This window comes from Oryctolagus cuniculus, chromosome 1, assembly GCF_964237555.1.
Source record: "Oryctolagus cuniculus chromosome 1, mOryCun1.1, whole genome shotgun sequence".
Classification (NCBI taxonomy): domain Eukaryota; kingdom Metazoa; phylum Chordata; class Mammalia; order Lagomorpha; family Leporidae; genus Oryctolagus; species Oryctolagus cuniculus.
In genome coordinates this window covers 227,876,544-227,902,597 of record NC_091432.1, presented here as the reverse complement: position 1 = coordinate 227,902,597, position 26,054 = coordinate 227,876,544, and the positions used below count along the sequence as shown (strand labels likewise).

Here is a 26,054-nt window from a genome sequence, read left to right as displayed (position 1 = left end):
CCAAATATCTTTCATTTATTTGTTTAATGGATGTTTGGGACAAAGAACTTGGCCAGTTGGGAGCTTGGAAAATTAGCATTTGTGTTGCTCTAGATCAACAGAAATTATTAACTTTCATATTACTACCTACAATATGACTTAGTATTTTGCAAACGGGAAGATTTGGAAGGATAGAGCCACAGGACAGCAGAACTGGAGAGTTCTTAGCATTCTGTTTAGAGATAAGAAAATTAGGTCCTGCAGAGGGACTCTTTAAAGGCACGCCTCAGCGTGTATGCCTGTGTTGCCCCCTTCCCGCCACAACCCACTGTTTCCTGTCCTTTCTTACGCCGAGCCGCACTACCAGTTGAGTGCTAGAACCAAGGCAGTGTTCACTGTCCCAGGACTCATGCTCCTGCAGCCCCACCTCTTGCTGTTTTACTGGGTATGTTCTTGTCTTTAATGTGGACTCTGCCCTGAAGGGTTACTGGGTGAGTCTGGATTGTTTTCTCCAGTTGTGCTTGAAGCTCTCTTGAGAGCCCCTGAGGCCTACACTGGACTGATTAGCTATTCCAAGATAGATGCTTTTTCTCTTCATGATAGGTTTTAATAGCTGTAATTAAATACCATTTATCAGTAAATCTAATGTAGGTAAACCGCATGAAGAGTAAAGCTGTTCCGAATTAAAAACGAGCATTTAAAATATTTACCTGGGTGTGTAAGCAAGGCTACCATAGCTGAAAATCTGATAAAAAGGTACAGTTGTGTTTCCCTGTTTGTTAATTGTTGTTATGTTAACGAGAGAGCACGCTTGGATGGGCATCCCTGGCTGGCCACAGAGAGCCTGGGAGCTGAGGATTGTGGTCAGCACCTTAAGCAGCCCCGAGCCTCTACACTCTTTGGTCTTTCTGGGACCACACAAGCCCTTCTGTTGACTTTTCCCTCCCTTCTCAGTGGGATCTCCCTACTTGTACATCAGCCCAACAAATATTCCTCCTTTAGTTTTAAGTGCTGTTATTTAACCTGGCTGGTTATGCACCAAAATCACCTGGAGAATGCAACACTTTCTGGGTCCCACTCCAGACCTTTTGCATCGGAATCCCTGGAACTCGGGCATCTGTGTTTTCAGTTCATGTAGGTGAAACCGTTCACAGACCCGAATGCCAGGACCAGTCCTGTAATTGCTCCAGCTCTGTGACTTAGTTCTGGATTCTTGTGATGGAGAGAATCTGATTGGCTCAGCTTAGTTCCTGGTCATTTTTGGTTTTTAAGGGCAGGTGGGTTTCTGTTTTTTGTTTCTTAGTGATGGATGAATTACTGTGGTTCTCAATATATGTTCTCAGAAACATAGATATTCTGTGAATTGGTGTTACTGAATGATACTGGATGTTTTCCCGCATGTCACGGAAGAAGAAAATGACAGAATATCTCAATTTTGAGTAAATTTTTCCTGTGTTGAACAGAATTTTTAAATTTTGAGGTCTTCAAATTCATCAGTTTTGTACAGTGTGGCTTTGGAGGTCTCCCAAATCCTTAATGATTCAGATTTGTGGTTGAAGCTTTGGACACAATTCGGGAAAGAGTGCAAGCAGGTGGAAATGGAAGAATTATAGATAGGTAAGAGAATAAAATAGCTTGAATTTTAATTTCAAAAGTTTTTCTACATAATGATCATGTTCTTCGTAAATAGAGCAGTTTCCCTCCCCCATTTTTTTTTTTTTAAGCTTTATTTACTTACTTGAAATTCATAGTTTGGGGCCGGCTCTGTGGCATAGTGGGTTAACACCCTGGCCCAAAGCACTGGCATCCCATATGGACACCGGTTCGAGACCCGGCTGCTCCACTTCCAATCCTGCTCTCTGCTATGGCCTGGGAAAGCAGTAGAAGATGGCTCAAGTCTTTGGGCCCCTGCACCCGCACAGGAGACCAGGAGACACTCCTGGCTTCAGATTGGCGCAGCTCTGGCTTTGTGGCCAATTGGGGAATGAACCAGTGGATGGAGGATCCTCCATCCACCCCGCCCCGCTTCTCCTGTCTCTGTGTAACTCTTTCAAACAAATAAATCTTTTTTTTTAAAAAAAAGTCATAGTTACACAGAGGAGGAGAGGCAGGGAGAGAGAGGTCTTCCATCTGCTGGTTCACTCCCCGAGTTGGCCGCAATGGCCAGAGCTGTGACTATCTGAAGCCAGGAGCCAGGAGCTTTTTCTGGGTCTCCTACGGGGTTGCAGTGGCCCAAGGACTTGGGCAATCTTCTGCTGCTTTCCCAGGCCATAGCAGAGATCTGGATCAGAAGTGGTGCTGCTGGTACTTGAACCAGCACCCAGCGTTGGCCCCCCATTTTTTTCTTTTTTCGAAGCATGGTTTAAAAATTTTTTAAGGCCGGCGCCACGGCTCACTAGGCTAATCCTCCACCTTGTGGCGCCGGCACACTGGGTTCTAGTCCCGGTCAGGGCGCCGGATTCTGTCCCAGTTGCCCCTCTTCCAGGCCAGCTCTCTGCTGTGGCCAGGGAGTGCAGTGGCGAATGGCCCAAGTCCTTGGGCCCTGCACCCGCATGGGAAACCATGATAAGCACCTGGCTCCTGCCATTGGATCAGCGTGGTGCGCCCGCCGCAGCGCGCCGGCCGCCGCAGCCATTGGAGGGTGAACCAAGGGCAAAGGAAGACCTTTCTCTCTGTCTCTCTCTCTCACTGTCCACTCTGCCTGTCAAAAAACAAAATTTAAAATTTTCATTTTATTTGAAAGGCAGAGAAAGAGCAACTAGGGGTGGGGGAGAGATATCTTCTATTTACTGGTTCACTCCACAAATGCCTACAACAACCAGGGCTGGGCAAGGCCAAAGCCAGGAGTCTGGAACTCAGTCTGGGTCCCCCAGTGGGTGTCAGGGACCCAAGTACCTGAGCCATCACCTGCTATCTCCCAGGGTGCACATTAGCAGGAAGCTAGACAGGAAGTGGAGAAGCCAGGATAGGGACCAGGTACTCCGATATACCACGTGAGCATCCCCTGCAGCAACTTAACTGTTGTGGTACGACGGCCGCCCTCCTCCCCTCCTTTTCTGTACTTAGGCCGTTTATTATTTTTCATGTCTTTTTGCCCTGGCTAGGCTTTCTGGTGTAATGTAGGAGTGGTACAGTCCCTTGTCTCCCTCCCGATCCTGGCCGGGAGGATATTTTGTGTTTTACCACTAGATATGCTATTTTTTATTTTGTTTTGTAGATATCTTTTATCAGGTTGAATAAGATCCTCTCTTAATTTTCTGAGTTTTTAATCTTGAATAGATGTTGAATTGTATCTTTTTTAATGCACCAATTGATAGAATTTTGATTTGTCTTGTTTAGCCTATTCATGTGATAGATTATATTGATTGGCTTTCAAATGCTGAGCCAGTTCTGCATCCCTAGAATAAACCCCATTTAGTCATGGGTGAATATTATTGAATTTATTTGTTACTATTTTGTTAAGGATTTTTCTGTCTATATTTGTGGGTAATATTTGTGATCTATGTCTTTGTACTGTCTTTGTTGGTTTAGGGATCAAGGTAAAACTGGTCTTATAAAGTGAGTTGGGAGCTTTCCCTTTTATTCTGCATTCTTTCAGATACTGTGTACAATTGGTGTTAGTTCTTCTTTAAATGTTTAGTAGAATTCTCCAGTAAAACCCCTGTATCTATTGAGATTATCATTAGGCTCTTCTTATTTAGTCCATGAAGTTACTAAATCTGATGCTTTTCATTCTTTAGTGTAGATCCCTATATCCATCTGGCATCATTTTCTTTTTTGCCTGAGGACTTTTAGCTTTTCTTGTAGTACAGGTCTGCTGGAAATGCGTTCTTTCAGCATTTGTAATGTCTGAAAAAAATCTTTATTTTGCCTTCATTTTTGAAATATTCTGTGGAAATAGAATTCCAGGTTGTCAGTTTTTTCTCTCAGTAGTTGAAAGCTACTGCTCTGCTGTTTCTCTCTTGTTTTATTTCTGACACAGAGTTTGTTGTCATTCTGATCTTTGTTCCTCTGACTGTAACGTGTTTTGTTTTTTTTTTTTTCTGGTAACTTTGAAGTTAGTTTCTTTATCATTAGTTTTGAGCAGTTTGTTTATGGCGTGTCTTATTTTTCTTTATGTTTCTCCTGCTTGGAGTTTGTTGAACTTTTGGATATGGGCCTTCATAGTTTTCATCACATTTATATATTTTTTTGGTATTTGCTTCAATTATTTTTTTTTTCTGCCACACTTTCCTTGTTTGGTGATTGCAATTATCAGTATAGTAGATGCTTGAAGTTGTCCCCTGGGTCAGTGATGCTGTGTTGGAGTCTCTCTGCTCTCGGTGTCATCTTACTCATGTTCACTAATCTTTACTCCTGCACTGTTTAATCTGATGTTAATCCCATTTAGTGCAGCTTTCATTTAATATATTGTAGTTTTTAATCTCCAGAAATTAAATTTGAATCATTAAAAAATTTTCCACTTCTCTAACATTTTGAACACATAGAATACAATTATTATAACTGTTTGTCCTTTCTGCTAATTAAAAATTATTTTCATTTTATTTGAAATGCAGAGCGATACAAGCATCTTGAATCACCTGGTTCACTCCCCAAATGCCTGCAGTAGCTGGGGCTGGGCCAGGTTGAAGCCAGGAGCCCAGAACTCAATCTGGGTCTCTTACATGGGTGGCAGGAAACCCAAGTGCTTGAGCCATCATCTGCTACCCCTGCAGGTCTGCATTAGTAGGAAACTAGATCATAATCAGAATAACTGGGACTGGGACCAGAGATTCTGATATGGGATGTAGGCATCCCAAGGAGTGACCTTAGTGCTGCACGAGACACCCACCCCCTTTCTGGTATAACATATCTATCAGTGTGGGTTGGCTACAATTGATTGCTTTTTCTTCCCATTATTGGTTGTATTTTCTTGATTCTTTGCATACTTGCATTGAATGCCAGACATTGTGACTACATCTTGCATCGAATATCAGACATTGTGAATTTACCTTGTGTGCTGGATATTTTCATATTCTGTTATTAAAGATTTTATTTATTTACTTGAGAGAAAGAGAGTTACCTTGGGTCATCTTCCACTGCTTTCCCAGGCTATAAGCGGAGAGCTGAATTGGAAAAGGAGCATCTAGGACACAAACTGGTGCCCACATAGGATGCCAGCATTGCAGGCAGAGGCTTAGCCTACTACGCCACAGTGCCAGCCCCTATTTGTATTCTTATAAACATTCTTGGGCTTACTTAGGGTAGCAATCTGAGACAGTCATAGGCTCACCTCATTTTTCATCTTTCAAGAGATTGTTCTGCTTTGTTGCCTAATGTCTTCAAAATCATTGTTTCATATATTTTGTCTAAGTTGCTTAGAAAGATTTGATCCTTCCAACTTTTGCTTTTAAGATTTTAAGACTTAAGATTTGTTAAGTGGGACAGTAGCAGTGCTTGGTATGAAGCTCATTATTCCTGACTGCTAAGGTCATATCTACTGTGCACTTTAACCAATGCACCAGGAGTCACAAAGCTTTTCCATCTTGGCTGGTGGGAACAGGCATCATTTCTACCCCTGTGTCCCGGGCACTGTTGCCCTCTAATCTTTTCTGGTAATTCTTCAGTCTCAAGTGATTTTGTGCTAATCAGTACTTGGCTGTATACTTGAGAGGACCCTTGCATGTTTCTGGAATTCTCCCCTGTGTGCAACTCCCTCCATACTTGGTGCTGTGAACTCTGACTGCCTTGGTCTCCCTGGAGCCTTGGTCTCCCTGGAATCTCAGCTGTGTCTTTGCCATTTGAGATGTCCTCTGGGCCCTGCTTGGGTTCCCATTCCTTGCACCACAGTCTAGAAACTTAAAAAAATTTTTTTTAGGTTTATTTATTTGAAAGAGTTAGAGGGGGAGAGATCGATGAATAGAAATCTTCCATCCACTGGTTTACCTCTTAGATGGTCACAACGGCCAGACTGAAGGAAGGAGTCAGGAGTTTATCTGGTCCCTGGTGCAGGGACCCAAGCACTTGGGCCATCCTCCATTGCTTTCTCAGGTGCATTAGCAGGGAGCTTTATTGGAAGTAGAGCAGCCAGGACTTGAACCTGCACCCATTTAGGATGCCGGTGCTGCAGACGGTGGCTTAACCTGCTGTACCACAGGGTTGGTTCCTAGAAACTCTCTCTCAAGTTGGTCAGATATAGGGCTCAACTTATTTTCTGTCTCACAGGGACCACTATACACTGTTAACTAATAGCCAGTGTCTTGGAAAAACTTGTTTGATGCATAGAGAGGTAGTGGATAGGTTTTTTTTTGTTTGTTTTTTGGGCTGTTTCAGGTCTGAGGGTAAATATGGTCCCTAGTACTTGATCGTGGCTGGAAGTAGAATTCAGTAAACTTTTGATGCCTGCTATTGCCTGTAAGAAGGTACTTTAAAAAGTTCATAGAAAAATGGAATTGAAATAAGAGTTCATTTTAGTGCAAAAATTTTTTGAAGTCCACATATAATATGAACTTTCCATGTTCATGTATGAATTTTCCATGAGCTTTTTGAAGACCCGTCATAAGCATATACTTTTTTTAAAGAAAGCTTTTATTTAATGAGTACAAATTTCACAGGCACAGCTCTAGGAATATAGCAGTGCTTCTCCCCACACCCACACTCCTCCCCCACTCCTGTCTACCTCCTACACCCTCTCCCATCCTATTCATTAAGATTCATTTTTAATTAACTTTATATGCAAAAGACCAACTCTATACTAAGTAAAAATTTCCACAGTTTGCACCCACACAGACACACAAAATATAAATTACTGTTTGGAAACAAGTTTTACTGTTAATTCTCATGGTACAACTCATTAAGGACAGAGATGCTGCGTGGGGAGTAAATGCACAGTGACTCCTGTTGTTGATTTAACAATTGACACTCTTATTTATGATGTCCATGATCACCTGGGACTCTTGTCATGAGCTGCCAAGGCTATGGAAGCCTTTTGAGTCCACAAACTCCATCAGTATTTAGACAGGGCCATAAGCAAAGTGGAAGTTCTCTCCTCCCTTCAGAGAAAAGTACATCCTTCTATGATGGCCTCTTCTTTCCACTTGGGGTCTCACTCACAAAGATCTTTCATGTAGAACATTTTTTTGCCACAGTGTCTTGGCTTTCCATGCCTGAAATGCTCTCATGGGCTTTTCAGCCAGATCCAAATGCCTTAAAGGCTGATTGTGAGGTCAGAGTGCTGTTTAGGGCATTTGTCATTCTATGAGACTGCTGTGTGGACTGCTTGCCATGTTAGAACATTGTCTCCTTTGGGACCAGTGCTGTGGCGCAGCAGGTTAAAGTCTTGGTCTGAAGCTCAGGCATCCCATATGGGTGCTGGTTCTAGTCCTGGTTGTTCCTCTTCTTATCCAGCTCTCTGCTATGGCCTGGGAAAGCAGTAAAAGATGGCCCAAATGCTGGGGGCCCTGCGCCCACATGGGAGACCTGGAAGAAGCTCCTGGCTCCTGACTTTGGATTGGCTCAGCTCCACTGAGTGAACCAGTGGATGGAAGACTTCTCTGTCTCTATATCTCTGTAACTCTCTTTCAAATAAATAAAATAAATCTTTTTTTTAACTTTTATTTAATGAATATAAATTTCCAAAGTATGGCTTATGGATTACAATGGCTTCCCCCTAAAATAAATCTTAAGAAAATTCCCTCCTTTTTAATTCTATTGTTATTACCAGACATTTGGTCTTATTTATGTGATCCCTTTGACAGTTAATCCTACCAGTATGATCAATTACACACTTAATATGATCACTTTAACATGTAAGAGGGCTTAAGTTCTACCCAGCATAATGTGATTGGAGTCCTTTGGCAAGTTTTTAGCTTTACCCTTAGGGGTAAGTCCGTGGGAATGTGATAAGTATATACTTTTTTTTTTTTTTTTTTTTAAGGATTGATTTATTTGAAAGTCAGAGTTACACAAAGAGGGAAGAAGCAGAGGCAGAGAGAGAGAGGTCTTCCATCCACTGGTTCATTCTCCAATTGGCTGCAACAACCAGAGCTGCATCAGTCTGAAGCCAGGAGCCAAGAGCTTCCTCCGGGTCCTCCCATATGGGTGCAGGGGCCCAAGGACTTGGGCCATCTTCTACTGCTTTCCCAGGCCATAGCAGAGAGCTGGATTGGAAGTGGAACAGCCGGGTCTCCAACCGGCGCCCGTATGGGATGCTGGCACTGCATGCAGTGGCTTTACCCACCATGCCACAGTGCCGGCCCCAAGCATATACTTAAATTCAAGATGTTTTGCACCAAAATCACTTTTATTTATTTATTTTTTTTTTGTTTTTAAAGATTTATTTATTTGAAAGTCAGAGTTACAGAGGGAGGGAGGGAGGGAGAGAGAGGTCTTGCATCCACTGGTTCACTCTCTGAAGGGCTGCAATGAGAGAGAGAGAGGTAGGTAGGTAGGTAGGTAGGTAGGTCTTGCATCTAGAGAGAGAGAGAGAGAGAGAGAGAGAGAGAGAGAGAGGTCTTGCATCCACTGGTTCACTCCTTGAATGGCTGCAATGGCCAGGGTAGGGCCAGACTGAAGCCAGGAGCTTCATCTGGATCTCCCACATAGGTACAGGAGCTGAAGGACTTGGGGCGTCTTTTGCTGCTTTCCCAGGTGCAAGGAGCTAGATTGGAAGTGAAGCAGTCTGGACGTGAATCAGTACCCATATAGTATGCCAGCATTGTAGGTGACAGCTTTATTCGTTATGCCATAGTGCTGGCTCCAAACCCTGTCTTTTAATTCCATTTCCCACAAGCCTTTTGCAGTGTCCTTATATAAAATAGTATTTGATTTAGTGCCCTTATTTTTTATTGAAGTTTATCTTTGAGGGTTTTCCAGAGACTGATTTCTAGGTTGTCTGCCATCCTAACCCATTTGGGTACTGTGTATCACTGTGGTTCTCAGATGCCACTGATCAGAATCATTTGAGAAAGCAGATTCATAGATCAGCAGATTATCAGTATCATTTTTCAGAAAATGGATTCCTAGGCTTTACTGCTCACTGAGTCAAACTGCAGGAGGAGAACCTAGAGATCTGATTTTTAAAGTCTCAGGTGATTTGAGATTCTTAAGCAATGAGGTGGTGGCTCCGTGGCAGGCTTGTGATCTGTGTTGAGAAATCACAGGTGTCTGAATCCAGCAGTGCCAGAGAAAAGGCACATTCTCTCAGCAAAGGTAACTCAAGACCATGAGGGAGAGAGGAGCACAGATGCTTCTAGGGGGCATAGGGGAGACAGATCCACCTTGTAATTCCTGGGTCTTTCTGAACTTGGTGGTCAGCAATTTGGGTGGCCCAAGGAGCTGCTCAGGACCTGGAGCCCATGGTTTCGAAGATCTTTTCAGTTGCCCTTAGGTCTAACACAGTAGCCAGATGCTGTGGTTTTTGAATAGGCTATGGAGGAGGAAAAGAATTGGGCAGATAGTTTCATTAAGAAAAAATTGGCCAGCGCCGCGGCTCACTAGGCTAATCCTCCGCCTTGCGGCACCAGCACACTGGGTTTTAGTCCCGGTCGGGGTGCCGGATTCTGCCCCTCTTCCAGGCCAGCTCTCTGCTGTGGCCAGGGAGTGCAGTGGAGGATGGCCCAAGTACTTGGACCCTGCACCCCATGGGAGACCAGGATAAGCACCTGGCTCCTGCCATCGGATCAGCGTGGTGCGCCGGCCGCAGCGCACCGGCCGCGGCGGCCATTGGAGGGTGAACCAACGGCAAAAGGAAGACCTTTCTCTCTGTCTCTCTCTCTCTCTCACTGTCCACTCTGCCTGTCCAAAAAAAAAAAAAAAAAAAAAAAAAAAGAAGAAGAAGAAGAAATTAATAGTGTGGGAGTACATGGGTGCCTGCAATTGTCAAAACTCACGGAGCCACGTGCTTACAGTGAGGAGTTGTCGTGTGTGGCTATCAGTACACACACAGCTGTGTGGATTAAAATTGTATATTGTGGGTGTAAAGTGGATTTTAAAAAGTATGGACTCTGGAGTCACACTGCCTGGGTTCCAGGCTCGGTTCTGTCTCTTACAAGCGGTGTGACCTTGGGCCAGCTTCTTAACTTCCTTGTACAGGTTGTTTAAGATTTTGGAGTTTTTTGGATTTTGGAATGTTTACATAGACTTTGCTGGTTGAGCATCCCTCCTCTGAATTGCTCCAAAATCCAGGATTTTTTTTTTTTGTATTTGTCAAGTGTACTCAAAAAACTTAATGTTTCTGAGCATTTCCGATTTGCAGATCAGGGAATGTCATTTGTATTTTAGTAACCTCATCTGGAAAATGGAAATTCCCAGCAAGTCTTTCGTAGAGTTGCTGGGAAGACTAAATGAGGTGATGTTTGCAAAACGCTCAGAACAGTGTCAGCATATAGTTAAGTGTTTAGTATGAGTCAATGAGGTTTAGAAACTTAATTAAGTGGGGTGTGGTGGGGGGAGTAGCAGTAAGAACTTTCCTCACTTTGGCTTGGTTTGAGGATTAGGTAAGAAAGACCATAAAAGCAAAGTCATCAGTGAAATGGGGTTCCTGTTGCATATTTCCATAAATAGCCTCGTGAATCCCCTGAAAAGTGTAAATAATTTTTTTTCATTTTAAGTGCACGTTTCTGGGGAAGGTGGTGAAGCTCTTCATGAGCTCCCCAGAGGAGTCTGCCCTACTCCTGCATTCTCCCGCAGAATGAATCCTCAATCCTCCCGACTCGGGCCTTGTTGCTTTAAACGTCTTTGAGTAGTTTTTGGCTTGGAGGTGTGGTGTGGTAGAAAAGGCATATCTTTTTGAACCTGAAAACCAGGCTTCAGTTGGAGTTCTTCTACTTCCACTACCTACTGCTGGACAGGGTTTTGACCATGAACTTCAGAAATGTATATGAGAGGGGCTGGCGCTGTGGCATAGCGGGTAAGGCTGCTGCCTCCGGTGCTGGCAACCCATATGGGTGCCAGTTCGAGACCCGGCTGCTCCATTTCTGATCCAGGTCTCTGCTATGGTCTGGGAAAGCAGTGGAAGATGGCCCAAGTGCTTGGGCCCCTGCACCCGCGTGGGAGACCCTGAAGAAGAACCTGGCTCCTGGCTTCGGATTGGCCCAGTTCCGGCCATTGCAGTCAGTTGGGGACTGAACCAACAAATGGAAGACCTCTCTCTCTCTCCCTCTCCCTCTCTCTGCATTTCCTTCTCTCTCTGTGTAACTCTTTCAGGTAAATAAATAAATCTTAAAAAAAGTTCCAGGTTAACCATGAAGGGTTAATTACACAGGTGGTCACATTGCAGAGTGACAGGTATAATTGTATGGCCAGAGACTTTAATTTTTCTATTTTTTTTAATATTTGTGTTTTATTAATTTGAAAGGCAGAGTTACAGAGAGAGGAGAAAGAGTGTGGGGGGGGGGGAGGGAGAGAGCGAGCGAGCGAGAGAGTGTGCTCCCATCTGCTGATTCACTTCCCAAATTGCTGCAATGGCTAGGGCTGGGTCAGGCTGAAGCCAGGTGCTTCTTCCAGGTCTCCCACATGGGTGCAGGGGCCCAAGCACTTGGGCTATCTTCCACTGCTTCCCTAGATGCATTATCAGGGGGCTGTATCCGAAAGTGGAGCAGTTACAGCTCAAACTGCGCCCACATGGGATGCCGGCGTTGCACAGGAGGCTTAACCTGCTATTCCATGATGCCAGCCCTAAGGCCGGAGCCTTCTTTTGATTTTCATACATTACGTTTGTTTGCTCTTTGGTACAGAAGAGACTTTTTCTTTTGAGGTTCTGGTAAAATGTTTCCGACTGGATGATCTAAACTCTTGTTATTAAAAATCTTTCTTTATTCCCCAGACTGTTTCTATGCAGAAGGGTCCTCATTTTCTGGATTGCTTTTAGTGACAGTATTTGAAAGTTTAATAGTTTTGAGTACTTGAAATGCACAGCAATGCATGTTTTACTTACAAAATCTGCCATTGACAAGGTGAAACATTTTATTTTTTATAAACTTACTAGTAATGACCCCCTTTAGTGCCTCATTTTTCTCTCATTTGATCCCTGAAACAGCTTTAGGGATGAGCAGGGCAGGTGTTACCCCTTGATAGGGGTAGATGCTGATGTGTGAAGGTTAAATGACTTCCTCTGATCATGTGGCAAGGAAGGAAGCCACCTGGGATTTGAACTCATGCCTTCACACATTTAATCTGCATTCTTTCTATAGAATCACATGGCACTCCTGTGAGTGAGTCCTGATAAAAGGCAAGTCAGGGAAATTAGTATTAATGATTGATTATTTATTTGTTTTAAAGCAATCAGAAACTTACAAAATAGGTTAGCAACACAGTTTAAAGAACTTATTTTTAAAAAATTTTTTTGCTTGAAAGGTAAAAAAGAGAAAGGTCTTCCATCTACTAGTTTATTCCCCACATGCGCACAACAGCCAGAGCTGCATCAGGCCAAAGCCAGGAGCCAGGAATTCAGTCTGGATCTCCTTTCTGGGTGGGTGGCAGAGACCCAAGTACTTGAGTCATTATCTGCTGCCTCCCTGGGTGTGCATTAGCAGGGAGCAAGATCAGAAGTGGAGGGGCCGGGACTTGAACCTCTGCTCTGGAAAGGGAAGAGACTGTTCCCAAGCAACAGGTTAACCTGTTGCACCACAACAACCTCCCTGGTACTTATTTTAGTATTTTATTTTTATTTAGAAAACAAAAACACCACTTCAGAGTGACTGTTGATCTGATGCCATATCACCTGTGAATACTTAAGTGTGTTTTTCCTGCAAACAAGCATTCTGGTATAAGTGGGATCCTCCAAAAGTTCATGGAAAATGCATTTTATGAAAAAATTGTACATAGATTTCAAAGATTTTTTTTTCTTTTTTTTGGCACCAAGATAAACTTTTTTTTATATATATAAGATTTTATTTATTTTATTTGAGAGTTAGAGTTAAAGACGGTGAGAGGGAGAAACAGAGAAAGGTCTTCCTACCATTGGTTCACTCTCCAAATGGCCACAATGGCTGGAGCTGTACCGATCCAAAGCCAGGAGCCAGGAGCTTCTTCCTGGTCTCCCATGTGGGTGCAGGGGCCCAAGGACTTGGGCCATCTTCTGCTTTCCCAGGCCATAGTAGAGAGCTGGACTGGAAGTGGAGCAGCCGGGCTCGAACCAGTGCCCATATGGGATGCTGGTGCCGCAGGCAGAGGATTAACCTGCACCACAGCACCAGCCCACGATAAACATCTTTTAATTCCATTTTTTTTTCCTGCAAGCTTTCTGAAGTTCTCTCATACAACCACAACTCAGCCATCAAAGTAAGGAAATTAACCCTGGTTACTATGCCCATTCCTGAGAGTCCATTAAAATATGAGAAGATGTCCCAGTGGCTTCTTTTATAGTGAAAGGAACCAGTTGAGAGTCACACACTGCATTTAGTTGTCATGTCTCCTCTGGTTTCCTTCAGTCTGGAAGAGATCTTCAGTTTCCCCTTGGTTTTCATGCATTGACACTTCTGAAGATTACTGGCTGAGTATTTTCTGGACGGTCCCTCTGTTTGAGTTTGATGTTTCCTTGGGTTAAGTATGTCTGACAGGAATATCCCAGAAGGGGCGCTGTGCTCTTCTCATTGCTTCTAGCAGTTTGTCCCATGACTGCTGATGATCACTGATGCTTTGATGAAGGTAGTCTTTGCCAAACTTCCACGCTGAAAAGTCTCTCTGTATTTGTAAGTAAGTAATTTGCTGTTAAACTTGGAAGGGTTAGGCTCTGTTAATATTATTATTCATTCTGATGCTCACATTGCCTCCAATTTGGCCAGTGGAAGCCCTTTCAAGCTGGCTGTGATGTCCCTGTGACCAGTCCCCATCATTCTGTGGGTGCATCTTTGCTTTCTGGCAGCTCAAGATGTTCCAAGCTTGTCTTGTACTTTCTCTGCACTAGCCCTGGAGTGAGCTGTTGCTTCCAGGAGAACTGTATTTGGAAGTCAGGGTGTCTGGGGACTAGATGTGCTTTTGGGGTGTTGTTGCTCCCAGCCCTCTTGGGAGAAAGAGCTAGGACGTATGCACCTCTTAAAAGTCACATTACATTTGTATTTTATTTCTCTTACTGGTCTATGTGTTTTAAAAACTTTCAGTTCATACTAATATCTTTAATTCAACTCTGTAGAAGTTGTGGTGGTTTTTGGTTAACTCTGGCTGTGAGAGACCAGGCTTCCTCATGTACTCCTTACCTGCCTTGGACCCACATGAGGCACGCTGCCCCTCCTCCCTCCCCATGTGGTCTTTCTCCTCCTCTGGCACCTTGCTTTCTCGGGATCACAGTGCCTATGCTGGTGGTTCCCCATACCTCTCTGAGCCCACGTGGACAGTCTCCTCTTCTGCTTGACACCCTGCGTTGGGCAGCCCTCACTCTGCCTTTAGCACTGCAGGCCTGGCTGCTTTGTGCGTGAATACCCTTCTCTCCTGGCGTGGGCTCTGACTCCCTACACCAGGCTGTTCCCATGATGCCCGGTAACCCGTCAATATGGATGTGCTGTTGCCCTGTTCATGTGGTAGGAACACCCTCCTCTCTTGCTCTGGCTGCAGCTTCCCACACTGGGCCATCACCAGCATGGGCATCCGCCTCACTCTGCCCGCCTAATAGCACCAAGGTGAATTGTTCAGGAAGGGAAGAGGACAAGTTAGGCAAGTGGAAGTGTTTACATTGTTAAAGGAAAAAAAAGTTTATCAATAATGAAATAGAACTATCTTTGTAAATGCTGTTGTTATGGTTGAAGAGCCTGGATAGCACACTGCAGCCAACTTAGGAGAGAATTAATTCAAACTGCACATGGCAGTGGGGTGTTCAGGCTCTGTGTGCAGCTAAACCTCTTCCAGCCGCCTTGCTTGCACATTGTGGCTTAGGACCCTTTCCACAGGGGTGTATGGAAATAAAACTTTGCAACCCTTTTCATAGCAATATCTGTGCGTGTTTATTAATCCGATCCTGAGAACATTATTAGAAATGAAAAGTTAAGTGTAAAGTCTTGAAACGACTTGTTTGTATAATTACACAACTAAGTTAATCACTTTTAACAAGTCTCAACAATGCTGGCATTCTCCTATGAAGGTGTTAACTTGTTATGGGGCAGAAAGCACCCTTTGATACAGCATTTCCAGCCTGGAAAAAAGAGCTTTAATTTTAGAGTCCCCTGAAACAAATGGAGGCTTGTTGGAAATATTAACACCACCCTTTGGCTTGTTCCTCTAGCTTAAAGAAATCAGTGTTTATTAGGTGCTGTTTGCTAATATGTGCTGAAGCACATACAGTTACTTTTGACCCTGTTGTCAAGTTCAAGACAGTTCAGTTGGTATGGAGTTTGAAGCATTTTGCTGTAGCCCCCTCAGTATCTGAGTTTGTAACTAAAGAAACCCTGTGCTGCAGTTGGCTTGAAGTCGTGAAGGCTATGAACCGAGGGGCCCTAGCACAGTGTTTCTTTTGGGTCTCTGGCTCTAAATTGCACTTAAAAGGATGAGGACGTAGCATCCAGGCGCAGCTACCATATGCAGCCCAGATTCACTTTGTGAGGCGTTAGTGTTACATTTCCCTCCTAATCTCGTAATATGTTGTAATTGAAGAAAAGTGGGTCCTAATTGAAAGCTGATGATCCAGCAGAGTGATCAATAGCATGATGCTTTGGCAGGAGAGGGATAAAAACCAAACCATTAAGCTTTCCTGCTGCCTGCATGTTGTCAGAGCCTTTGTGTGTTTCTTGACTTCAAGCTGAGTGTTCTTAATCATTTTGAGAACGTGGCCCTGAGCACTGAGTGCAGCTCTTCCAGCGAGTCACTGAGAATGGAGTAGAAATTCTCCCTTGGTTTACTCCAAGGCTTCATTCGTCCAGAAATAAGAACTGAGCAGACCTCCCTTGTTTCCAGCACATTGCAGCTGTCTGTGGCTGTCATTTTCACGTATTTAAGAGCTGAGGCTCTTGTCAGCAGGCGTGACTTATTGATACCTTTAACGCCAAAGGAAAACATCTTTAAAGAGTCAGGTGTGAGCAGTGTGCATTCTGTAAATTACTTCTTGTCAGAAAAAGAGAAGCCGTTAGTGGGAGCTGGGAACTGCATGTCAGGTTTTGGTGGAAAACTTACCAAACGTTTACTGGGCAAGGCAGTGGAATGAGGGTTCTGAGAAGACAGTGCCCTCAAGATGCTGCCAGTCTAGTTGGGAAGACAGGCATTTAATCAGAGGTGCACCTGCGGTTCTCAGCCTCAGCTGCACTTTGAAATAAACAAGGAATTAAACCCGAAGGCTGGAGGTTTTGATTTGCTTGGAGTCAGCCTGGACATCAGGATTTTTCAAAGCTATGCAGGTAAATGTAATTGCCCCAGGGTTGACTGTAGTGAGAGGGGGACATGCAGTATGCCCAGGTAGCAGTAGAGGAGGGTGCCTGGGGTGGGCAGGGCTGGGCTGGGTGTGGTGGTGGAGGAGAAGGCTTTCCAGAACACAGGAAATACCTGAGTAGGGCTCCATGAATGAGGGTGAAAAGGGAAAAAGTGGAGGAGTGCTCCTTGCCAAAGAATATGGAATAATGAAGTGGTTCATGCCCTGTACACTTTGCTGCCTCCTCACTTCGGCCAGTTTGTCCTCCATATACTTTGGTGTCCTCTTATTTATTTGAAAGACAAAGAGATAGAGTTACCTTCTGTCTACTGGTTCATTCTCCAAATGCCTGCAATGGCCAGGCTGAAGCCAGGCTCCCACATGGGTGGCAGGGAACCAAGTATTGGAGCTATTACTTGCTGCCTCCCAGGGTGTGCATTAGCAGGATATTGGATGGGAAGCAGAGGCAGGATTAATTCTAGGCACTCTGATATGGGAGGCATGCATCCCACGTGGTGGCTTAACCTGCACCGCAGCATCTGCCCCTACTGTCCTCACGTTGAAACTGAGGGTACTACGACTTACAGTGTTGAACGCTGACTGAGATGATGGATGTGGAGTGCTTAGGATTGTGCTCGGCACATAGGAAACTGTGTGGTGGTGGCAGCATAGTAATGATACTGCCAGAGAATTGGAGCCTGGTTTGTTTAGTGAGCTACAAGTGGTTCTGTATGGCTGGCTCTGAGGGTGCAAGACTGCAGGAGGTGGGAGTGGGTGGCAAAATGATGTGCATGGCAGGTGGGCAGGGTTCCAGAATGTGGAGTGCACAGGAGTATAATGCAATTATTAATGGAGTCCTATGGCAGAACCAGGACATTTCCATGGTAATATGTTAAGATTATAACATGAAGGTTCTGGGAAAACTTGGGTCTGTATTGGAAAATTGGCTCCAAATATGGTATTCTCAGCATCATTACATGTACCAAATTAGCAGTGAGTGTTAATAGGACAGAAATAGGATTTTCAGTTCCTTTAGCCAAGTAGTTAAAAATATTGAGCATCTTGAAGAACAGTGGAAGAATAAGCAGTCTCTAGGTGGTCCCAACGAGCCTTTGCAAATTGTTATAGCCTTACTTGTTGACAGGCTAATGAGAGTATTAAGTAAGAGTTGCCTGGCCATTTGCATTTAGAGGAGACATTTTTTATTTTCTGATCTGCAGAGAAATAGAAATGTTTCCATCTGCATTGACTTCACCAGCCCCTAAAATAACTTCTGTATACTTGTTGGTATGTTATATAACCTGTCACAACATTAGTCACCATTTCTTCCATAAGGCAACATGTAAACGATCATGGATAAGCATGACTATAATTTATAATTATAGACCAATTTGTTCTTGGTGTTTTTGTCAGGTTTTTGCTTTTCTTTTTTTCTGGGAGACTGTTAAAATCTTTGGCTCCATGTGATAGAATTCTGCCAGCTATTGGAACTGAGTAATCTTAAATGGCTTTATTATTTATTACTCATTAGAGTGAGGCAGTAGCTATGGGTAAGATAGAAGAGAAGTAATTTTTATTGTTACTAAATGCCTTTTTTTCTTTGAAATGTTTCTTTTATTGCAAAATCAGTGAAATTTGAAATGACAGATTATCAACATATACCCTATGTTTATGTTATAGGCATTAAATTATTTGGAAGAATTCCATTTCACTGCAATAGTGGTTCTGAAAGTGTGATTATCAGTCCAACAGCATCAATATTACCTGAGTACTTGTTAGAAATGCTGATTCTTGGGGTTGGGATATAAGTCTGTTTCCATTTTAATATGCATTTCCCTGCACTTTTTTTCTTTTTTCTTAAATTTTCTTAAAATTTATTTATCTGACACACACACACAGACATACAAAATGAGCTCCCATCTGCTGGTTCATTCCCACAGCCAGGACTGAGCCAGGCTTAAGCCAGGAGCTGGGGTGCCTTCCAGGTCTCCTCTGTGGGTAGCAGCAACCCAACTACTTGAGCCATCACCTTTTGGCTCCCAGAGTGTGCAATAATGCATAAACCAGAATTTGGAGTGGATCTGGGACTCAAACCTAGGCATTCTGATATAGGATGCAGCTACCCCAAGCTCCGTCTTAGCTGCTACGCCAAATGCTCACTCTTGAGTTTGGTGTGTTTGGCGCCAAAAGAAGGCCACTGTAATTGGAGTTTAGTGGGCAGAGGAGGGAGGTCTGAAGTGAAGTTGGACAGGTAGGCAAGGGCCAGATCATTTAAGACTTTTGGAGCTCTTGTAAGAACTTTTTGTTTCCGCTATTATTTATTTATTTATTTATTTTTTTACTTGAGACAGAGAGAGAGAGAGAGAGTTATTACCTGCTGTTTTGTTCTCCAAGTGTCCACTATGACTAGCGTTAGGCTGGGACCAGAGCCAGGAGTGCAATTCAGGTCTTTCACAGGGGTGGCAAGAACCCACTTACCTGAACCATCATTGCTGCCTCCTAGAATCTGCATTGCAGGAATGTTGCAGTAAAGAGCCAGAGCTGGGATTTGAACCGGGCAACCCAAGGTACGGTGCTTAACCACTATGCTAAGCACCTGCTCAGAATCACCCCCCCCGCCCCCAGTTTTTGCACGATGGTAAAGTACACATAATAAAGTTTTTCTTTGTAGCCTCTTTTTTTTTTTTTTTTTTTTTTGACAGGCAGAGTGGACAGTGAGAGAGAGAGACAGAGAGAAAGGTCTTCCTTTTGCCGTTGGTTCACCCTCCAATGGCCACCGTGGCCGGCGTGCTGCAGCCGGCGCGCTGCAGCCGGCGCATCACGCTGATCCGATGGCAGGAGCCAGGTGCTTCTCCTGGTCTCCCATGCGGGTGCAGGGCCCAAGGACTTGGGCCATCCTCCACTGCACTCCCTGGCCATAGCAGAGAGCTGGCCTGGAAGAGGGGCAACCGGGACAGAATCCGGCGCCCCGACCAGGACTAGAACCCGGTGTGCTGGCGCCGCAAGGTGGAGGATTAGCCTAGTGAGCCGCGGCGCCGGCATCTTTGTAGCTTCTTTTAAGTATACAGTTCAGTGTTGTTAAGCACATTCATATTTTTTTTAAAGATTTTTATTTATTTGAGAGGTAGAGTTACAGACAGAGGGAGAGACAGAGAGAAACGTCTTCCATCCACTGGTTCACTCCCCAAATAGCCGCAATGGCTGGAGCTGGGCTGATCAGGAGTCAGGAGCTTCTTCCGGGTCTCCCACGTGAGCAGGTGCCCAAGCACTTGGGCCATCTTCTGCTGCTTTCCCAGGCCATAGCAGAGAGCTGGATCGGAAGAAGAGCAGCTGGGACACAAACCAGTGCCCGTAAGGGATGCTGGTGCTGCAGGCGGAGGCCGGCCCCTCATATTCTTAAGTAGCCTTTACCACCATGTATCTCTAGACCTAGAAGTTGAACTTTTGACATTGAGTGATATGGGATATTTTTGGGAGATTGGGAGCAGAGGACTGAAAAACTTTTTTTTTTAAGATTGATTTATTTATTTGAAAGTCAGAGTTACACAGAGAGAGAAGGAGAGGGAGAGAAAGAGAGACAGGTCTTCCATCTGCTGGTTCACTCCCCAATTGGCTGCAACAGCTGAAGCTGTGCTGACCCGAAGTCAGGAGCCAGGAGCTTCTTCCAGGTCTCCCATGGGGGTATAGGAGTCCAAGGACTTAGGCCATCTTCTACTGTTTTCCCAGGCCATAGCAGAGAGCTGGATCGGAAGTGGAGCAGCCAGGACTTGAACCGGTGTCCATATGGAATGCTGGCACTGCAGGCGGCAGCTTTACCCGCTACACCACAGCGCCAGCCCTGAAAAAATCTTTAGTGTAAAAGGATCGCCGGCCACTGTGCTGAGATCTGACTGTGGGGGAGAAGGAGGAAGCAGGGAAAGGCCAGTCAGGTGAGCGGATGCTCTGACAGGTGGTCTATCTAGGACATTAATGTTGGGGGTGCCAACCAAGATTCTAGATAAGTTTTGGTGGTAGAATCAGCAGAGTTCACTGATGGGGTGATCATGTCATGTTGGTAGTTGTGGCATCTGAAGCCAAGAGGGAAATCCAGGGTAATACAGAGTTTTGTTGATCTGAGTAATGGGTAGAGTTCAGGAGATGCAGATTTCAGGAAGAAAAGTGTGGAGTGTTGAATTAGAAGCACTTCTTGTGTGTGTGTGTGTGGGGGGGATGTTGAAGAGCAGTGGGGTAAGGAAGAATTCAGGGAGGAAGCTGGGTTGGAGACATGACTTTGGGGCTTGTTAGAGTGTGCATGGTTAAATCCACGAGACTGAATGAGATCATCTAAGTAATTTGTGTAGACACAGAGAGTCCTAGACTAAGTTTGAGAGTAGATTAGGGAATTAGCAAAGGAACAGCTAGGAAGGGGGTGGGGAGGGAAAGAAAGAAGGAAAGAGACCACTAGAGTGGGATGTCCTGGAAGGGAGGAGAGCGTTTCAGGGAGGAGGAGAGGAGCATCAGCCGTGTCACATGCTGCTGAGAGGCTGAGACGCACACTGAGGGTTGAGGGTTTTGGCCCATTTTAGCAATGTGGAGGTCTTTGGTGACTTTAAGTTGTTTCAGTGATGTGGTGGGTTCAGTAGCCTGAATGCAGTGTGTCAGAGAAGAGGGAGAAGCTGAGACAATGAGTGCTGGCAGTGTTAGGACATTCTTCATTGAGTGTGATCACAGGTCTGCACAAAATACCTTTTGCCCAAGGTAACGTGTTGATCCTCTAGTGTTCTAAAATGTGGTATGTGACACTTCTGATGGTCATGTTTATTATTTCAGTTTTTTTTTTTTTAATAGAGACAGAGTTCCTATCTGCTGGTTCACTCCCCAAATGCCAGCAGTCATTCTGGTATGAAATGTGGCCATCCTGGGGCTGGTGCTGTGGCGCAGTGGGTTAAAGCCCCAGCCTGCAGCACTGGCATACCGGTTCGAGTCCCGGCTGCTCCTCTTCTGATCGGCTCTCTGCTATGGCCTGGGAAAGCAGTGGAGGATGGCCCAAGTCCTTGGGCCCCTGCACCCATGTGGGAGACTTGGAGGAAGTTTCGGGATCAGCTCAGCTCTGACCGTTGCGGTCACTGGGAGAGTGAACCAGAAGAATGGAAGACCTCTCTCTCTGGCTCTACCTCTCTCTGTAACTCTTTCAAAGAACTAAAATAATTCTAGAAAAAAAAAAAAGATATGTGGGCATCCTAACTGGTGTCTTAACCACCAGACCAAATGCTTTTCAAGTGGAAATTTGGATAGAAAATGCGTGGAAGCTCTGAAGAGCCTCTGTGGAGCCCGGGGGTCTGGTGGAGCATTTTTCAGAGCTGTTGACTTAATCCAGTGGCTGAGATTCAGCCAGTTGCAAAATATACTTGAGAGATTTTTAGGTTTTGGAGGGAATCTTCCTGATGCTCCTCTGAATATACTGCCTGTTATTCACGAGAGACGACCTCGGAACATCCCTTTCATTTGTCAAGTGCTCTATCTGGAGGTCTTTTTCATGAGTGGAGTGTTTCCATGTGGTATTTTCTTTGAATGTTTGGTGCCAAAATCTTCGTAGGTCATTTTGCACCCACTTGGGTGGGGTGGGGGGGGCAGTGGTGGCATTTTTTCAAGGCTCTCTTGAAACTCTTTTTTCCTTGTTTGTTTTTTAAGTTAGATACTGTGATTTATGTCTGATTTTTTTTTTTTTTAAATTACTATGTTTGACAAGGTATATTTAAATGCCTGGAATTTTAGAGCGACCGACTCTTTTCCCTGTAGGCACTTGTTTAAAGCAAAAGCCCACGCTTCTCTTCTGTAACAGGAGAAATAAGTGGATCCTTTACTCACAACACACACGTTGTTTTTCTGCTCCTAAGGAAATAGGAGGGAGTATTAAACACATTTTATTGAATTTAAGATGCTATTGTTTTATGAGATGTACCATTACTTCATGTGGCACCAAGAAAAAAAAATTGCTGTCTTTTGGATTATAAAATTACTTCAGGTTGTAGGAGAGGTGACTGTGTTGCGGGGAGGTGAGATTCATCTTAAAATCAATGAAACAGGATTTGGGAGGTCAGGAGGTATGAGCTGAGTCCTGGCTACATCTTTAACTTGCTGTGGATCACACACAGTAACTTAGATGCTGCCTTGGTTTTGTCGCCTGCATAGGGAGAGTAATGGCTGACGTACCTACTTCACAGGATTGTGATATGAGAGAAGAAGAAAGAGAATTTTTTGAAAAGTAGGCTCAACTGAGCAAAAAAAAAAAGTATTTCCTGGACTTAAATTAGCCCTTCGATTTGATTAGGCAGCTTAGAACATTTTTTACTTGAGCTTTGTTGTCAAGTTTACAAAGAAATTCAGTTTTAAGAAGTTTAAAGTGTTGCATTTTCTTTTGCTAAATGATTTTTTAAAAAAAGATTTATTTCGGGGGCTGTTACAGTGGCATAGCTGGTAAAGCTGCCACATCCCATATGGGCACCTGTTTGAGTCCTGGCTCTTCCACTTCCAACCTAGCTCCGTGCTGATGCACCTGGGAAAGCAGTGGAAGATGCCCAAGTATTTGGGCTCCTGCACCTACATAGGAGACCTGGATGAAGCTCCTGGCTCCTGGCTCCTGGTTCCTGGCTTCAGCCTGGCTCAACCCTGACTGTTGCAGCCATTTGGGGAGTGAACCAGTGGATGGAAGCTTGCTCGAGCTCACTCGCTCACTGCCTCACAGAGAGGCAGAGAGTGATCTTCCATTTGTTGATTCACTCCCCAGATGGCTACAACAGCCAAGTCTGGGCCAGGCTGAAGCCAGGACCCAGGGGTCTCCCACTTGGGTGGCAGGGACTCAAGTACTTGGGCCATCATCTGCTTTCCAGGCACATCAGCAGGGACTCAAATAGGCACTTCTATATGAGATACAGATGTCCCAAGTGGCAGCTTGACCCACTGCGCCACAATACCTGCCCTAGTTTAATGATTTTCATTTCAGCTGGAAATAATGTTTATGTTATAGTTTTGAAATTAAAGAGAAAATACAGAGATAATATAATTAAAATATTTTTCACCCCAAATTAATAAGCATTAGCATTCTGTTAGTGCTGTGATCTTTTTAAAGCTTATAAATGTTTATGACATAAAAAGCTAAAGGAAAACAGCAGTAAGCATTCATATACTTGCCATTTTTGTGCAGATGAAGCCCCCTTGTAAGAACAGTGTTGCAGGCTCACAACAGTCTATTGACAGCATTCTGCTTCTCTTCTTCTTTTTGTCTTTAACACTTGTAAATAAGCGAGTTAATTTTGTCATGTAAGTGTTTTTATCCTGGAATGTGGGGGAAAAGGCTCTTTGTGCTGGTGTTGCTTTGGTCTTAATGTCCTCAAAATTCTACCCTTGGCTTTGGAGGTCCGACTGTGGAAATGGAGAATATGACATTTGTAGGGACGTAGTAATGGCTGGCCTAGGCATTGTACCTAGACATTTTTTGTGTATTTTTGTTTTGAAGTTTTACAATATTTCTTTTAGTTAGGTGCTTTTGTTTTGTAAACTAGGAGGATGTGTTTGAGACGTTGAGTAGCTTGTCCACAATTCTGTGGCCATTAAGTTGTGGAGTTAATAATTTCAATGAAGTTAATAATTTTCAATATTTCAAGTTAATAATTTCAATGGCCTGTACCACAGCCCACATGTTCTGTATCATGCTGCCTCAGTTCTTGTCAGTAATCCTAAGCTGTTTCTCTTGTAGGCAAAATCCAGAGACCACGTTTGAAGTATATGTTGAAGTGGCCTATCCTAGGACTGGTGGCACTCTTTCAGGTACTTGCATGTTCTATTATAATGTGGTGTATTTGTTTATTGTATGACATAGCCATACCAGTATACAAATCAGGGTAATAAACTGTTTCTTTTTCTTAAGTATGTTTAAATGTCTTTTCCTTTTACCCCGGCCACATCATCTTAGGAAGAACGGAGAATAAAAGTACAGTGAAAGGTTGGATTAACAGTCCCTGTCATGGCTTTATTCACTGCAATCATTGGGTCTTGGAATTTATGTCTCACAGATGTCTGGAAGTCAACTGCTGTGCAATGTTGTCACCTTGCTAATGAGATAGGCTTAGAATTGAGTTATAGGCTACAGAATAATAAAAAGGGAATATTGACAACTAAACTGCAAGATGTTTGGAATTGACTTAGAAGATTTTATGTTTACTGGTTAAAGAAGGTTGGGAATTAGTTGAAGGATATGCGTTATATAGCTTCAACTTTTTGGATATGTATTTCTGGACTACTGTGTCTTAGATGAGGTTGGGGTGTTTTGTGCAGGCTGTGTATGTATCAATTCCTGACCTTCATTTCTTCCTGATTGAGAAAATTAATTTTATGATTTTTGTTTTCATTGCCTGAGAGTGATGCATTTTACTAAAGGGTGTGTTAAGGACGCTTGGTCCACATACATAAACACCGTACCTGTATCAGTTGGTGTTTAGGGAGAGTGAATTTATTTTGCATGGGGAATTTGGAGTAATCAGGATTCCAACAGTAGTTATGCCTTAAGTGTCTTTACAACTTGGAGCATATTTTGATTTTATTATTTTAATTGGATTGTTATAATCATAAATACTACTACATATATATATGTATGTATTTAAGATTTTATTTTGTTTATTTGAAAGGCAGAGTGACAGAAAGAGGGAGAAACAGAGATTTTTTCATCCACTGGTTCACTTGCCAAGCAGCCACACTGGTCAGGGCTGGGGCCAGGCTGAAGCTACAAGGCAGGAATTAACATCCAGATCTCCCATATGGGTGATCTGAATACTTGGGCCATGTTCTGTTGCTCTCCCAGACACATTAGCAGGGAGCTGGATTGGAAGGGAGACTCAAACTACCTCTCCAACATGGGGTACTGGAGTCGTGAGTGGCATCTTAAGTCACTGCACCATGTTCCCAGCCCACACAACTATCTTTTATTGAATGACTGTTGTTCTGTTATCCTCCATGCTTTGCATCTGTATTGTCAATCCTTACCAAACAAATCTTTTATTTTTTTCTTAAAGATTTATTTATTTGAAAGGCAGAGTTACAGAGAGGCAGAGACAGAGAAAGAAGTCTTTGGTCTGCTGTTTCACTCCCCAAATGGCCACAACAGCGAGAGCTGCGCTGATCTGAAGCTGGGAGCTAGGAGCTTCTTCCAGGTCTCCCATATGGGTTCAGGGACCCACACAGTTAGGCCATCTTTTACTGCTTTTCCAGCCCATAGCAGAGAGCTGGATTAGAAGTAGAGCAGCCAGGTTTTGAACCGGCGCCCTTATGGGATGCTGGCACTGTAGGTGGCAGCTTTACCCACTCTGCCACAGCACCGGCCCCACCATAAAAGCCATAAAGATTGCTTGGTGGTATCCCTATTATGCTTATAAGAAAACAGAATCTCAGAGAAGGGAAATAACTTGCCAAGATTGTATAGCTATTGAGCATTAGGAGCCAGCATTTTTGTTGTAAATCCTTTTTGCTCTTCTAAGTTGCCTTCATGAGGGCACTGACCACATTGCATACATCTTTCCGTGTCACTTTGCGGGGCTGTGCACAATGTCACCAATATTGATTAAAATGAATGAACCTCAATAGCAGATGTGAGCTGTTCTCTACCTCCTGTGTTACATTTTGAAGGCCGTGCAACATATTACAGATTTACGGTTGTTCTAGAAGAAGAAAGTTCGCATCCATTTTAAGTCATGCTCTTGTTATGCATGGCAACCACTGGGTTTAGAAGTATCCG

The 26,054-nt window shown here is 43.9% G+C and overlaps 1 protein-coding gene across 10 annotated transcripts in view; it reads left to right on the top strand.

Annotated features, from left to right (window-relative positions):
- The window catches only part of DENND1A (DENN domain containing 1A), a 558,482-nt gene that overhangs the window by 30,543 nt on the left and 501,885 nt on the right, over positions 1 to 26,054 (top strand). For all 10 annotated transcript variants that reach the window (XM_070056538.1, XM_070056536.1, XM_070056525.1 and 7 more), the window contains exon 2: positions 24,024 to 24,094. In XM_070056538.1, the coding sequence (XP_069912639.1) occupies positions 24,053 to 24,094 (42 nt within the window). In that variant the 5' untranslated portion in view covers positions 24,024 to 24,052. The remainder of the gene's footprint in view (positions 1 to 24,023; positions 24,095 to 26,054) is intronic.